The 17,836-nt window shown below is 47.5% G+C and overlaps 1 protein-coding gene across 1 annotated transcript in view; it reads right to left on the minus strand.

Moving 5' to 3' along the window:
• Positions 1-17,836, minus strand: part of CREB5 (cAMP responsive element binding protein 5) — a 1,089,524-nt gene that overhangs the window by 818,135 nt on the left and 253,553 nt on the right. Inside the window, exon 2 of the mRNA XM_085631606.1 lies at positions 10,316-10,387. Coding sequence (XP_085487732.1) covers positions 10,316-10,369 — 54 coding nt within the window. The 5' untranslated portion in view covers positions 10,370-10,387. The remainder of the gene's footprint in view (positions 1-10,315; positions 10,388-17,836) is intronic.

Genomic DNA, 17,836 nt, shown 5'->3' on the forward strand with positions numbered 1-17,836 from the left:
AGTGCAATGCAGGGCAGATGGTCACTGAAATTCACCGCATTTAGTCAGGCCTGTGACCCACCTGGCAGCCAAGGAAATAGCCTCACGCTCTCCGCGGGTGCCGTCAGTGATTACAGGGGTCCAAGAGAGGGCTGCTCAGTATGGTATGCCCCTCAGGGCCAAGGAAGCAGTCAAGCACCCCCAAGCTGCATCAGCCCAGCCACCGGGAAACAACGCAATGCAGGGCGGTTCACTGAAGGCTGCAGTTACCTAATGTTCTCACATGGCGCTCTGGTGGGGCCATCACCTCGAATGCCCCGGCTGGGATATCCGGCCATCCAGGCAGAGTCTGCTAAACCCCCGCAGGATGGGGCACAGTGCACGCAAGTCCTATAGAACACCTGCATTCCTCTTGATATTTCAGCCCTACCTCCAGGCGAGGCCCCGCCAAACTCCCAGATGAGCTGGGATCTCAGCCATCCCAGCATGGCAGTAATCCTCCTCGAGGTCCAATCTGCCCTGCAGGGGCAGAGTGGATCGATTAGGACACTCTCAGACCACAGGGTCCACACGGCAAGCTGTTCCTGGCATAGCAGACACGGCCCGCCACGTTTTGGCGGTCACATCCCCGGGGTAGGCAGCCCTGGGCTATCAGCAGGAAGGCTCTGCAATTGGCAAGTGGCACCTTCTAGGCTCCTTGATGCTCTGAACACAGTGTCTGCTCAAAGTGGTGGCCCGCGCGTAGGCACAGCCTCAGGCCCCAATCTGCATGGAGTCTGGAAGAAGTATCTAGGAATTTTGGAGTGATTGGATTCCCATGGCACTCCTCACTGAAAGTCCCCTAGAACAGGGGGTTGTATGACATAATTTCGACAGACAGAAAATCGACCTACAAATATATCGCAACAAAAATATCGATGTCAAGAATATCGACATCCTATCTACAACATGGTAAGTACAAAAATATCGAAAATTAAATATCGATGTCAAAAATATCGTTATTGAAAATATCGGGTTTTTTTTACTTTAAAAATATATGTAAAATAAACCAAATTATACTTAGAAATTAAATAAACATAATTAAATATATTGTATAATATTTAAAATGTATAATTAATATATATAATTTAATAAAACTTTAAATATCTCGGCGGAAGCCGGGAGATAGCGAAATTTGCTTTTAAACGTGTGTAAATTGATTGTTTATTTTATTCACTCACATCCCCCTCCTGGGCACTTGCACATGAGGTCTTGGCATTTCCCGCGCAACTGATTGTAGAGCTGCAGCGGTGCCACAACTTCTACGCCGCCATTCTCCAGAGGCTGCTGGCCACGCCCCCCTCCAACACGCCACGCCCCCCCTTCTACTTTCCATCCTATAAAAATGTGCTTTCCCCGTACGCGCAGCGGACGGGCGCAGTGGGTGCGCCGTCAGCGCGCCAAAGGCGCGCCTAAGTCAAGCCCGTCTGCGCCCGTCCGTGCCCTTCCGGGCCCAGGAGCCATACCCCCTGGTCAAACGGTTTGCCCGCGTTTGTGCTATGACGCTGATCAGATTCTCGCCCTTAATTCTAAATTGAACCATCCAACAGCTACATTTAATATGTTAGATCAATTTCCTCAATATTGCCCCCACTGCTCCTTCCATCTGGAGACCCCACAGCGTTGTCGTAGTCTATCTCCTCGAGCAGCAATCCACTCTCCTTCAAGCTACATCCTCTTCAGCCTGAATTGCCGCTCCCTTCCCAAACACAAACGTGAGATTTTCGATCTCCTCACGTAAGAATCTCCTGACGCACTCTTCATCACAGAGACGTGGCTCCGTGATAGTTCTGGACCAGATATCGCAGAAGCTCTTCCTGTTCAATATGCGATTGTTAGACATGATCGCCCCAAGAAAATTGGTGGCGGTATAGCAATAATCTTTAAGAAAACCTACAAATGCCATCTGGATCCTGTCCCGTTATACGGCTGTGAGGCAGCGTTTTTTAAGCTGGCTCTCCAACCCAAAATCACTCTTTCAGGTCTACTAGTTTATCGCCCTCCAGGTTTTGGCAACGCCTGGCAGTTACAGCTCACTGAACTTATAGCTTCGGCCTTATCTACATCTAGCAATTTCTTCGTCATTGGCGATCTGAACGTTCATTTGGACGATCAAAACGACAACTTGGCCTGCAATCTTATTGCAGACCTCGCTTCCATGAACCTCAGCTCATCCAACAAGGGCTCTACCCATATAGGCGGTCACCTTTTAGACCCAATTTTCTCTAACAGTATCCATGTAAAGTGTTCCGCGGCGGTGCCCATCTTCTGGTCTGATCATTTCTTAATTAAATTTACTGTCACAAATTATGCGAACACACCCACTTACAAACCTGATCCCTACTCACAGAAAAGAGAATGGAAGAAATTCGACCCTGCTGCTTTCAATAAAATTCTATCTGATCTTAAGCCGGAAAATATATTTGCGTCCAATGATATGGATGGGTTAGCCAGTGCTGCTAATGACTGGCTCGCGGAAGCCTTAAATACCGGTCTTCCCACTACCCACAAGAAAGGTATTATTCACAAAGCCCCCGCGCCCTGGTACAATGAGACGCTCCGTCTGCACAAATCAAAGTGCAAGAAATTAGAACGCTTATGGAGGAAAGACTACTCATTCACATCGGGTACCGCTTACAAAACTGAGCTGAAATACTATCATAAGGCGTGTGCTACTACCAGAGCCATCCACGTCAACAAATCCATAAACGAAGCAATAAATAAATCAAAAACCCTATTTAACGTGGTGAAAGAGCTCGCTGGTTCACAGACCACGGCAACACCTCCCCAATTGTCCAACACGCAATGCGATGAGCTTGCCCAGTACTTTATTTCTAAAATTACAAACATACATCAGGACATTCTCGCTCAAAGCAAAACCCAAGTTCCCTCCATTTCCCCTCAGACTAGTAACGTGTCCATGAACTCTTCTGAGTCACTTCCACCGCTACTATTAGCCTGGCCTGATCTCTGTCCGTTAACTCTTTCAGAAACATTGAGCAAAATCAAGTCAGGATCCCCGCTGGACCCTCTGCCCGCCCCGATTTTACGCTCTCTAAACTCCTCGCATTTAGCCACCATCTGCAAAATGCTAAACAACTCATTGGATACTGCTATTGTTCCTAGCTGTTGGAAACATGCCATGGTCACCCCGCTTTTGAAGAAGCCACTAGCCGATCCCAAAATATCCGCCAATTACCGTCCCATTTCTTTACTACCGGCATTTTCAAAAATCTTAGAACGTCACATCCATGCCCATCTTTCAAAATTTGTACTTGACAATAACCTGTTACATCCTTCCCAATCGGGATTTCGCCCCGGTTTCTCCACAGAGACGACCCTATTGGGCGTCACGGACAACCTGCGTCTGCTCTTGGATCGAGGAGAAACAGTTGCGCTGATCTTACTCGATCTCAGCGCAGCTTTTGATACTGTGTTACACAGTATCCTTCTCAAATCCCTCGCGGCCATTGGCATTGGAAACAAAGCATTGGACTGGCTCGCATCCTTTCTGTCTGACCGCACTTTTCAAATTTTCTCCAAGTCTTCGTCCTCTAAGAGTTATCCCGCCCCCCATGGGGTACCCCAAGGATCTATCCTTAGCCCTCTCCTTTTTAATTTATATGTCACACCTTTGGCTTATGTTGCACAAAGTTCTGGTTTAAATCTTTACTCTTATGCTGATGACTCACAAATTGTTTTCTCACTGTCTCAAATTCATCCCACAACCCCCTCCCCGTTGCAAACTGGACTCAGCAAAATATCCAGATGGATGAGCAATAACCTACTCAAGCTAAACGGCGGAAAGACGGGGGTCCTGATTTTTGGCAACAAACCTGATCTCTGGAACCCGAGTCACTGGCCCACTACCATGGGTCCTCTTCCAACTCCATCTGAACAAGTGCGCAACCTGGGTGTAAATATCGACAAGGGACTTTCCATGAAAGATCAGGTTAACAGAGTCACAGCCACCTGTTTCACCATTCTACGATGGCTGCGTAAAATCCTCTGGATGCTCCCCAAAAACACCCAGAGATCTGTCGTGAATGCCTTGGTGACCTCCAGATTGGATTACGGCAACGTGCTCTATCTGGGGTCCTCAAAGACCGTCACACGGCGCCTTCAGCTGGTACAAAATGCTGCAGCTCGGCTTCTCTGTGGCTGTCCTAAACGTGACCACATCACAGAACACCTGAGAGAGCTGCATTGGCTCCGTGTTGAAAACCGGATAAAATTTAAAGCTTTGAGCTTTATGCATAAGATCAAGACCCAATCCGCACCCCTCTATCTTCAGGCCCTTGTCAGCCCCTATCTTCCTACTCGGGCTCTCCGTTCTTCATCCCATCATCTTTTTAAGGTACCTAAGTTCAAACTTACCAGAATGGGCGGTAGTAGCTTTGCAAACTTAGGACCCAGACTGTGGAATTCACTCCCACTGGCGCTACGGATGGAAAACTGTCACATGCGATTTCGCCGAGCAGTGAAGACCTGTCTCTTCGATCTCTGAATCTTCTGCCTGATGTTGTCAATCTGTCTCTTAGCGCCGGGAAACCCTCAGGGGTAGCTGCTCGCGCTCAACAAATTCAATTAATAAATAAATAAATACATATAATATATAATTTATATACTTACTTAATAATTAATTTTACTAATAATTTCTGTAACGTATAAATTATTAAATGTTTTTAAAAATTACCAATACATCTATACACATAAAATAATAACATTAATAAATATTTAATAATTACATATAGCAAATAATAATCAATATTTTTTATGTGAATAATTTTTATTATTAATGATATATTACAATAGCAAAAATAATACAAAACATATGAAAAATCAGACACAATAAAACTACTAGTCCAACTCCAACAAAAACAACAGAAAGTAAAATGTTGGATACCGTAGGGGTAAAAATTACTATTCCAACTCCAAAGAGTGCAACAGTAGGGAAAGCGTTGAATAGCGTAGGGTTAAAATTACTATTCCAAATCCAGAGAGTGCAATAGTAGGTAAAGCTTTGGATAGCGTAAAGGTAAAAATTATTATTCCAACTCCAGAGAGTGCAACAGTAGGAAAAGCGCTGGATAGCGTAGGGGTAAAAATTACTATTCCAACTCCAAAGTGTGCAACAGTAGGGAAAGCGTTGGATAGCGTAGGGTTACAATTACTATTCCAACTCCAGAGAGTGCAATAGTAGGGAAAGCGTTGGATAGCGTAAAGGTAAAAATTACTATTCCAACTCCAGAGAGTGCAACAGTAGGAAAAGCGCTGGATAGCGTAGGGGTAAAAATTACTATTCCAACTCCAGAGAGTGCAACAGTAGGGAAAGCGTTGGATAGCATAGGGGTACAAATTACTATTCCCACTCCAGTAAGTGAAACAGTAGGTAAAGCGCTGGATAGCGTAGGGGTAAAAATTACTATTCCAACTCCAAAGAGTGCAACAGTAGGGAAAGCGTTGGATAGCGTAGGGTTAAAAATTACTATTGCAACTCCAAAGAGTGCAACAGTAGGGAAAGCGTTGGATAGCGTAGGGGTAAAAATTACTATTCCAACTCCAGAGAGTGCAACAGTAGGGAAAGCGTTGGATAGCGTAGGGGTACAAATTACTATTCCCACTCCAGTAAGTGAAACAGTAGGGAAAGCGCTGGATAGCGTAGGGGTAAAAATTACTATTCCAACTCCAAAGAGTGCAACAGTAGGGAAAGCGTTGGATAGCGTAGGGGTAAAAATTACTATTCCAACTCCAGAGAGTGCAATAGTAGGGAAAGCGTTGGATAGCGTAAGGGTAAAAATTACTATTCCCACTCCAGAGAGTGCAACAGTAGGGAAAGTGTTGGATAGCGTAGGGAAAAGAATTACTATTCCAACTCCAGAGAGTGCAACAGTAGGAAAAGCGCTGGATAGCGTACGGGTAAAAATTACTATTCCAACTCCAGAGAGTGCAACAGTAGGGAAAGCGTTGGATAGCGTAGGGGTACAAATTACTATTCCCACTCCAGTAAGTGAAACGGTAGGTAAAGCGCTGGATAGCGTAGGGGTAAAAATTACTCTTCCAACTCCAAAGAGTGCAACAGTAGGGAAAGCGTTGGATAGCGTAGGGGTAAAAATTACTATTCCAACTCCAAAGAGTGCAACAGTAGGGAAAGCGTTGGATAGCGTAGGGGTAAAAATTACTATTCCAACTCCAGAGAGTGCAACAGTAGGGAAAGCGTTGGATAGCGTAGGGGTACAAATTACTATTCCCACTCCAGTAAGTGAAACAGTAGGGAAAGCGCTGGATAGCGTAGGGGTAAAAATTACTATTCCAACTCCAAAGAGTGCAACAGTAGGGAAAGCGTTGGATAGCGTAGGGGTAAAAATTACTATTCCAACTCCAGAGAGTGCAATAGTAGGGAAAGCGTTGGATAGCGTAAGGGTAAAAATTACTATTCCCACTCCAGAGAGTGCAACAGTAGGTAAAGTGTTGGATAGCGTAGGGAAAAGAATTACTATTCCAACTCCAGAGAGTGAAATAGTAGGGAAAAGGTTGGATAGCGTAGGAGTAAAAATTACTATTCCCACTCCAGTGAGTCCAACAGTAGGGAAAGCGTTGGATAGCGTAGGGGTAAAAATTACTATTCCCACTTCAGAGAGTGCAACAGTAGTGAAAACGCTGGATAGCGTAGGGGTACAAATTACTATTCCCACTCCAGTAAGTGAAACAGTAGGAAAAGCACTGGATAGCGTAGGGGTAAAAATTACTATTCCCACTCCAGTAAGTGAAACAGTAGGGAAAGCGCTGGATAGCGTAGGGGTAAAAATTACTATTCCAACTCCAGAGAGTGCAACAGTAGGAAAAGCGCTGGATAGCGTAGGGGTAAAAATTACTATTCCAACTCCAGAGAGTGCAACAGTAGGGAAAGCGTTGGATAGCGTAGGGGTACAAATTACTATTCCCACTCCAGTAAGTGAAACAGTAGGGAAAGCGCTGGATAGCGTAGGGGTAAAAATTACTATTCCAACTCCAAAGAGTGCAACAGTAGGGAAAGCGTTGGATAGCGTAGGGGTAAAAATTACTATTCCAACTCCAGAGAGTGCAATAGTAGGGAAAGCGTTGGATAGCGTAAGGGTAAAAATTACTATTCCCACTCCAGTGAGTCCAACAGAAGGGAAAGCGTTGGATAGCGTAGGAGTAAAAATTACTATTCCCACTCCAGAGAGTGCAACAGTAGTGAAAACGCTGGATAGTGTAGGGGTACAAATTACTATTCCCACTCCAGTAAGTGAAACAGTAGGGAAAGCGCTGGATAGCGTAGGGTTAAACATTACTATTCCAACTCCAGATAGTAAAACAGTTGGGAAAGCACTGGATAGCATAGGGATTCTATAAACATAATAACCAATTAAATAATTAGTTATAAAAAAATAGCATATTAATAATTAATTTACAAAATATGTATTATTAAATACCAATTATTTAAAATAAATATTTATATAAATAACTTTAAATTACATCCCACACTATTCCCCCTTTAACACACAACACACTACACATACAAAATACACAATACATTTAAATATCAGTTTATCTATTATTTACAATTAATAATACATTCTTTATAATTAATATACTTATTATTTACAAATGTATACATATTAACTACCAAATTACAATTATTCACAAATTAATTATTAATTAACAATACATTAATTAGCAATAACAACAAATAACATGGAATAATAAATTATTTATATTTACTATATTTAACGTACTAATAACAATTAAATACCAATTAATTAATTAACAATTAATTATTATTAATTACAAATAAATAAAAATTATCAGTAATTATTTGAATTTAATTACATCCCACCCTATTCCCCTATAAACCCACAACCCACTACACATAAAAATTCACATAATTAATTTAATCATCAATTAATCACTTAATAAAATTAAATCACCAATTAATTAGTAATTAACAATTAATTAATTAACAATACCAATAAAGAAATATTAATATTAAACTAATTATAACATATAATTAACCAATTAATAAAATTAATTTACAATTAATAATTAATTAAGAATTAATTAATCAATTAATATATTTAATTAACAATTAGTAATTAATTAACAATTAATTAATCATAAATACCAATTAAACAATACATATTAATTAATTAATTATAATTAAATTACTTCCCACCCTATTCCCCTATAAACCCACAACCCGCTCTGATACTAAAACGCTAAATTATATTTTAAATAATTATTAATCTCTAAACATTTATTTTTAAATGTATTAAAATACATTACAATAGTCTTTAACATACAAATAAAATACATATTAAAATACATTACACTAATAAAATATCGATATTCTTGACATCGAAATTTTTGATTACGATATTACTTACATCTATATTAATGACTTCGATATTATTAACTTCGATAATACTTACCTTGGGGTCGATATTCTGTCCATCGATATTCTTGACTTCGATATTCTTTACCTACGATATTTACAACTCGATATACTTGTAGTTCGAAATTTAAAACTCGATATTTAGACTGCTCACCAGAACAGGGATGTAATTGGGTGAGATGGCAGGATAAAGGGCAAATGTAGCTCACGGCTGGCAGAGCAGCACTAAGGTCTGGCCATCTTACCGTAGACTCTCTAGTGTCCCAGTATATTATGACATTTAGTCCTCAATCAGAAGCAGTGTGAACTAAGGGCCCTATTCCGATGTCGGACAGACCGGAATCCATCCAACATCGGTTTGGAACTGGAACTGAACGATCTCCTGTCGTGTGTTCCAGTCCAGGAAGTAGGATGCGACCGAACACTGTTCAGTCACAATCCTATTCTTTACAATGGGAGCATGCATTCCGGATGGAATGCATGCTCTCATTGCAAAGAGCAGAGGTGCAGTTCATCCGTGCACCCGGTGGCAGGCACCTCAAGGTGCCTTCCACTGGGTACAGGGATCAACAGGGGGGCACCATAGGTGCCCCCTAGGCTGCCATTCAGCTGCCTTGCAACGTAGGGGCCCTGCTGGGGACCCCCAAAGACAGATTGCCAATGCCTTTCTGTGTCAGAAAGGCCAGCACAGAAAGGCAGTGGGAAGCTGCCTTCGTATTCCCTCGGCCGGAAAAGGCAAGGCCGAGGGATTACTGCAGGCGTTCCGAATGGCGGAAGGTCTCTCGGAGCCCGTCAGAGGCCATTCAGAAGACCGATTCGGATTCCCTTCCGACCGACCCCATCAAAATGGGTCGGTCGGAAAGGAATCCGAACGGCAATTCCAATGCCGTGCGAATGGCTCCGACCAACAGTCTGAGCCATTCCCAACCACATCGGAATTGGGCCCTAAATAGCAGTTTGGACTGCATTCAATCTAGGAATATCACTGTACAGTTGTGAGCAGTATTCACTAACATAGCTTAATTCCCAAGTCAGCTTATTAGTTCACCGTTCCAACTGCCCATTGTTCAGAATTAACATGGGCCATAATGTCATTCATCGGAGCACGTATAACAGTGGAAATATGTATCTTAAAGTGTAAGTTGAAAAGCCTATTAGACCTCTGCCAAGGCAGCAGAAGAAAATCCTCCATAATCAAAGTTTTCCACCAGGGCAATTTACTGTTTTCTAGCAAAGTGGCTCAATGCACCAGAGGATGGGACAGTTGGTAAAGAAAACTCAGCTGTACCATTAGACACTGAACATCCCAGGCTACATTTTCAGTGCCCACATGCCTAGTCTCCCAAACAAGTTGAGGGTGTTTTCCAGCATGTGAAGAACTGAACATGTACCTTTGCAAGAAAGTCCTCCTCACTTTCTAGGGTAATCATTCCCGAAAGTAACTTAACCAGGCGTGGTGGAAGATCTGTCACTCTGGATCGGGGAGTTGACACACAGCCATGGGTGGCAGAGAAACTACAGACAAGGTGGACATGTTGCAGGAAATGCGCTACTGTCATTTTCACAGTGGAATCATCATTACCTGCTACTGATCAGAGATCATGTTTCAAGTTTCACATTGGTCAGACTGCACCAACATTTGATCCTCACACTTGTAAAAAATGCCCATGCTTTAATTTTAAAGTAGTTTGGATAATTTGACACTGTGGCTTACAAATCATGTGTCTAGACACCTTTGCAGTCTCCCTCGATTAAGTAACGTTAAAGTAAAACTGCAGCACGAGGTATAAAAATAACAGCTATGTGATTCAGGGTGATCTCTTACAGGATGTCCAACAAGGCAGACTTTTGCATCGAGAAGCCCTATAGTCGTGTTCTTACCTGTGAACATCCGGGCGCACTGCACACAAAAGGCCTCTCCTCCTCCAAATTCATTGCCGAGTCCTCATAAATCTAAATGTTCGAAAAAAAGAAGTTGAGCCATTACTTCTACTGGCAAAAAATAGCAAACTTCAATGTTTTATTTTAGATTTATGGTCCAAGAAAACTCAATAAATGTGCACATAGCACATGGACATACTCCGCAAGACGTAAACGTATGCGCTGGCTCCCTGCAGTCTAAGGTTCTATTGTTCTTCCTTACGAATATATTTTATAAAGGGCGACAGCAGCGACACTGCTTATGAAAAACACACACATCTGCACTGTTATTATTAGATAAGACTGTCAAAGATGGTGGGCTGGTGTTTTTTTTTTTACCTACAATCAGCACCTCACCAGGGGTAGTAAGAGCTATAATAAATAACATTTGTCGTATTCATAATAACTTCTGAAAGCTTGTGAAATCCTGGAACTTAGGGCGGGATGTACAAAACCTTTTGAGGTCGCAAACGGACCGATTTGCAGAATCAGACCGTTTGCGACTGCAAAAAAGCATTTTTCAATGTACAAAAGGCAAATTGTGATTCTGTAACTTGTTACCGAATCACAATTTGTGTTTACGACCCAATTCCGATTCAGTATTTGGAAGGGTTCTGTTTAGGGTCTACATTCCAAATACTAAATCACAGTGGTATTTATTAATGTTTTGCGACCGAATTCCGTTTGCAAAACAGTAATACTTTACCACCAATTCAAAATTGATGGTAACCCATTCAAAAATGGGAAGGGGTCCCCATTGGGCCCATGCCTTTTTGAAAATATTTAAAAAATACTTTTAAAGATCAAGGACCACGGCCTGCTCTTAATAAATTTGTCTTAAATATTTCATTTTCTTTTTTTTGAAATGCATCCTGTTTTCTTTTAAGGCAAACAGGCTGCATTTAAAGAAAAAAAAGATTGCTTTATTAAAAGGCAATTATAGACATGGTGGTCTGCTAACCCCTGCAGGCCACCATCCCAGTGATGGCTGTGATTTTTAGTGTGTCGCAAAGTGCAACCTACCTCATTAATAGACATTAAGCAGGTCGAATAAGACCCACTAGGACTCCCTATTTTAAAAATAAAACTGTCATAAATTAGGAATTTCTAATTGGTATGAATCACAATTTGGAAATCGCAGTTCCTAAAAATATTGATACATCTGGCCCCATGGGCCTTATTTACAAAGCTATTTTGCAGACACTAAGGTGCCAATTCCGATCCGGTAAAAAAATTCCCCGTCCGACTCGTATCCGGATTTTTTTCCGTCCGAATCGTCAAAGTAGCGTACAAACTGCCAAGTACGATTCGAACGGAAAAAAGTCCATACGAATCGCATTGGGAAGATTTCCCCACACGTCCTCGGGTCGGGAAAAGTCACCGACACGTCCCCGGGCGAGAAACCCACCGTGCGGAAAAATAAAGTCCGACTGCGCAAGTACGATCCCTCCCGTCCTCCCCATTTCACAACCGTACGCAAAAAACACCGTCCGAACCGAACTCCCATAGCAACCATGGAGACATGTGCCCGCATACGCGCCGAACACCCCACCACCCCCCGCCCGCGTATGTACGCCCCGAACCCCCACCCGTGTATGTACGCACCGAACCACCAGCCGTGTATGTACGCACCAAACCCCCCCCCCAGCCCTGTATGTACGCACCGAACCACCAGCCGTGTATGTACGCCCCCGAACCCCCCCCAGCCGTGTATGTACGGACCGAACCACCAGCCGTGTATGTACGCACCAAACACCCACCCGTGTATGTACGCCCCCGAACCCCCCCCAGCCGTGTATGTACGCACCGAACCACCAGCCGTGTATGTACGCACCAAACACCCACCCGTGTATGTACGCCCCCGAACCCCCCCCCAGCCGTGTATGTACGCACCGAACCACCAGCCGTGTATGTACGCCCCCGAACCCCCCCCCAGCCGTGTATGTACGCACCGAACCACCAGCCGTGTATGTACGCACCAAACCCCCACCCCAGCCGTGTATGTACGCACCGAACCACCAGCCGTGTATGTACGCACCAAACACCCACCCATGTATGTACGCCCCCGAACCCCCCCCCCAGCCGTGTATGTACGCACCGAACCACCAGCCGTGTATGTACGCCCCCGAACCCCCCCCCAGCCGTGTATGTACGCACCGAACCACCAGCCGTGTATGTACGCACCAAACACCCACCCGTGTATGTACGCCCCCGAACCCCCCCCCAGCCGTGTATGTACGCACCGAACCACCAGCCGTGTATGTACGCACCAAACACCCACCCGTGTATGTACGCCCCCGAACCCCCCCCCAGCCGTGTATGTACGCACCGAACCACCAGCCGTGTATGTACGCACCGAACCACCAGCCGTGTATGTACGCCCCCGAACCCCCCCCAGCCGTGTATGTACGCACCGAACCACCAGCCGTGTATGTACGCACCAAACCCCCACCCCAGCCGTGTATGTACGCACCGAACCACCAGCCGTGTATGTACGCACCAAACACCCACCCATGTATGTACGCCCCCGAACCCCCCCCCCAGCCGTGTATGTACGCACCGAACCACCAGCCGTGTATGTACGCCCCCGAACCCCCCCCCAGCCGTGTATGTACGCACCGAACCACCAGCCGTGTATGTACGCACCAAACACCCACCCGTGTATGTACGCCCCCGAACCCCCCCCCAGCCGTGTATGTACGCACCGAACCACCAGCCGTGTATGTACGCCCCCGAACCCCCCCCAGCCGTGTATGTACGCACCGAACCACCAGCCGTGTATGTACGCACCAAACCCCCACCCCAGCCGTGTATGTACGCACCGAACCACCAGCCGTGTATGTACGCACCAAACACCCACCCGTGTATGTACGCCCCCGAACCCCCCCCAGCCGTGTATGTACGCACCGAACCACCAGCCGTGTATGTACGCCCCCGAACCCCCCCCCAGCCGTGTATGTACGCACCAAACACCCACCCATGTATGTACGCCCCCGAACCCCCCCCCCAGCCGTGTATGTACGCACCGAACCACCAGCCGTGTATGTACGCCCCCGAACCCCCCCCCAGCCGTGTATGTACGCACCGAACCACCAGCCGTGTATGTACGCACCAAACACCCACCCGTGTATGTACGCCCCCGAACCCCCCCCCAGCCGTGTATGTACGCACCGAACCACCAGCCGTGTATGTACGCACCAAACACCCACCCGTGTATGTACGCCCCCGAACCCCCCCCCAGCCGTGTATGTACGCACCGAACCACCAGCCGTGTATGTACGCACCGAACCACCAGCCGTGTATGTACGCCCCCGAACCCCCCCCAGCCGTGTATGTACGCACCGAACCACCAGCCGTGTATGTACGCCCCCGAACCCCCCCCAGCCGTGTATGTACGCACCGAACCACCAGCCGTGTATGTACGCACCAAACCCCCACCCCAGCCGTGTATGTACGCACCGAACCACCACCCCACCAGGGAATGTACGGACCGCACCCCCACCAGTGCATGTACGGACCGTACTGACGCCAAAAAAACACGTACTGAACCCGGACAAACCATATTTACACAAGGAGAGTCAAGTAGAGTTTCCCCACACCACCAAACAGGCCCAACAACCCCACAAACATCACATACACTCACCTGCAACTGCCAAACTGCCAAACAGAGGCCCAAAACTCAATCACTCCTCATAACACACCCACACAAATTTCAAACACAGCCACACCCACAAATGGACCAATAAAAATGGACCACACACACAAACCATGAGCCTTTGCAACAGACCCACTGCTGCCAGAGCCCACAGACGACCCACACCACCATACTTGAACCTCACACTTGCATACCTTCACACAACCACCTACACAAACACCCCCTCATCACATTCACACACACACCTCCACTACCACACCCACACACCCACAGCCATCCACACCCACACCCCCACAACCACACCCCACGCCATGTCCACCACCAAGAATCCAAAGTTCACAAAGGAGGAGCTGGAGATCCTTGTCGACGAAATCCTCAGAGTCGAGCCACAGCTCTTTGGGACATTGGTCAGACAGACCAGCATATCCGAAAAAACCGCCATGTGGCAGAGGATCGTCGATTCTGTGAATGCTGTTGGGACAACCAGAAGGACCAGGCACGAGTGCCAATCCAGGTGGTACGATCTGCGGAGGACGGTCAAGAGGAAGATGACTGACAATCACAACCAGGGGAACATCACTGGAGGAGGGCCGCCCCCCAGACCGGTACAATACCATCCCTGGGAGGAGAAGGTGATGTCCACGCTGGCGGTGGAGGGACTACACGGACTGCCAGGACTCCCAGACCCTGGTGAGTACACAAACAACTCACCTCACATGGGGGGGATGCCATACACAATCAATCATGCATGCCACCCCCCCCAAGCCACCACCGGACACAACAACACTCCACAAACACACACATGCCACTGGCACCTCCATGCCCCATGCATCAATCAGGGCCATGCCAAGTCACAGGCCACACAATACACCAACACAACACAGGATGTGGTCGATGCTGGGAGTGGGGGCAGCAAAACTAACATTGAGCAACTCACAAGCACACAACAATGCCCTCAGCCCATATGGCCCAGGGCACAGCCATACAAACTGTGTGTACCCACACAGTACTGTCTTGCCTGCAAATGATGGCTGCCATGCAGGATGCCATGGGTCTGAAGGCACAATTTGCACATAACAGCAGACAATGAAGATGCATCGCTCTGATAGAGTCTCAGCACACACCGCCACAGCAGCAGCCTACACTCAGACACACTGCCCAATGGGTGCCCGGAGAACAGGGACTAACTCACATGAACAAGCCAATGGCCATTCAAAGACCGGCTAACTGTGTGTGCCCAGGAAGCTGGCCTGAGGTGACAGAGAGTGACAAAGAGAGGGAGGGAGAGGGGGAATGAGAGGGAAGGAGACAGAGGGGGGACACAGGGAGACAGACAGAGGGAGGGAGTAGGGTGACAGAGGGAGACCGACAGAGGGAGGGAGGAGGGTGACAGAGGGAGGGAGGAAGGGAGACACAGGGAGACTAAATCACCCTTGGGTGGTGTGGCCATGTCCACTCGTCAGCCGGTGGACTGTGTGCATGCAGACCAGGTCTGGCAGTGCCTCAACCCCCCCTTCCGTAGATGAAGACCGGTCCATGTGTCAATCTGTGCACGAGTCCATCCGTGCTGCAGGCACAGACCTAACCACACACCCAGTATACCCACCCACCGTGTCGGTAAGAACCCTGTCACAAATGCTTCAGTCCCCTACCTGCAACATCAAATTGCCTTGCCAAAACACCATTTGGCCACGTACAGTGCAACACGTAAGGCGCCTCTGCATGGCTCGCTACGCCCGCACACCACACTGCTGACTGTGTACCCAAATAGATGCATCAACTAAGATTGTGTCTCACACATGCGTAAAGCCCTGACAGCTGTGGCCAAGGGACATAGCCATGCACAAGTGCACTGTGAGAGGAATGCAGGACAGATCCAACTACCCAGAGGAAGAGTGCCAAATCAGAAATGCATGCAACATGGATGCCACATGTGACACTGTCAACATTGTCTCTCTCACACACAGGTCAACGTCGACGAACACCCCCCAACACTGGGGGGGAAGTCACACAGGACCAGGCTCCGCGGGATGATGACCCCACCGCCAGCGATGACTCTCACCACTCCGTGGATGACCCAGACCAACCTGGCCCCTCTGGTGTCCAACCACCTGCAGCACCTGCGTCAGGTACAACTGTGCCAACCACCACCCCCATTCCTGCCACATCCCAGGAGACGTCCAGGAGCCCTGCCCGCACACGACCACCCAGCCAGTCTGCCCAGGAGGGACACGGTCCTCCGGGCACCCAGGAGGAGGCAGGCGGCAACGCAGATGCCATCCCTCAGGGGTCCCGGAGACCCGATGCACCCACAACGGCAGGCCAGGTGCACGTGGGCAGGGGTGGCGGGAGTGGAGGACGGCGGAGGCGCGAACCTGACCAGGCAGCTCAGGACCCGGTAGTGTCCCAGGTCAGCAACATCCTGGATACATACCGGCGTGACACCAGGGGCATGGACCAGATTGCGTCCACCCTCAATGACATCAAGGGGACCCTCCAGGAGATGAAGACCCTGCAGTCCCAGCAACATGCCTGTCAACTGCAACACCAAGGAAGGATGGAGGATAGACAGGCTGAGCTCGTGGCGGTGCAAACCCAAATGACCGGTGTACTCCGTCGGATTGCCGACAACATGGGCAACCCTCCCTGTGGCACCAGGCGAAGGCCATTACCAGACACAGGGAGGGATCAGGAGGAGGAGGATTCATCCGACGGAGCGTCACAGACATCGTCACGGACTGCTTCCGAGGGTCCCCGCAGGAAGGTGGGTCGTCCACGAAAAAGACTGTGAGAGTCAGCAGAACATCACCATCTCCCAGGTCACCTGGCCTGGCACCTGGCCCTCTGGCCCAATAGCAGCACATGACATTGTCTGCCACATGGACTTGCTGGTCACTGTCTGACCTATGTTGACGAAGACTGTGGCATGGACTCTGACATTTTGCTACGACAAGGATACCAACTCCCCCAGTGAACTTTGGATTCTACACTCCCGCTGTGCACCTCTTGTCATCCCCACAAACCCGTACCCCACCACAAATAAATTAATCACACTTACAAGATGATGCCGTGATTCTACATTATTACAATACATGTGTGTGTCGTACAGTCAAAGCATGCCTGATCTCAGAATTAACTCCAACCATCCAAACCGTGGGGTCGCAGTCTTGCCCAGGACACACATGGGTCCCAATGTCTCATCTGATACAGACATGGAGTACCAAACTCACCTGTGCTGGGCCCAACCAGCTGAGTGGTTCCCGCACAACTGTGGCTACAGACACATTCAGGGGAGCAACAGTCATGCGCAGAGGTCAGGGATCATGTGGAGTGACCTGGCTTGCCGCTCCCAGGTATGTCTAGACATGTGTCCCTACAATGTGCAGCATGCTTGCGTCAGGCGGATGTTGAGAATGGTGGCTAGGCCAAGGTTGGATGCATGGAGATGCCAGAATGCAGTTTAGGATCACTGTGCCACATGGTTGTGTTGGGGTTGTGGGCTGCATCATGAGTGTGGGCGTGGATCTAGAAGGTCATCCTGCAGCTGGCTGTGAAACATTCCCCCCATCCCGTTAGGACGTTGATGTGGCCTGGTTGCCCGACGCAGTAGCAGAGCTGTGCAGATGCACTCCGGATATGGACAAGTACCATGGGAGTCGTGAGGCACATGTCCGTAGACTGCAGGGTAGGATTCTACACAGATGTTGTAGTTTCCCTGGGGGATGGTCTCTCTTGCCTTGAGGTGGATGGAACTGTGCATCTTGTGCATAATACAGTTCCCACTCCCTGACAAACCCCTAGCATCTTGTCACTCTACACATAGACAC

Source organism: Triturus cristatus, chromosome 10, assembly GCF_964204655.1.
Source record: "Triturus cristatus chromosome 10, aTriCri1.1, whole genome shotgun sequence".
Taxonomy (NCBI): domain Eukaryota; kingdom Metazoa; phylum Chordata; class Amphibia; order Caudata; family Salamandridae; genus Triturus; species Triturus cristatus.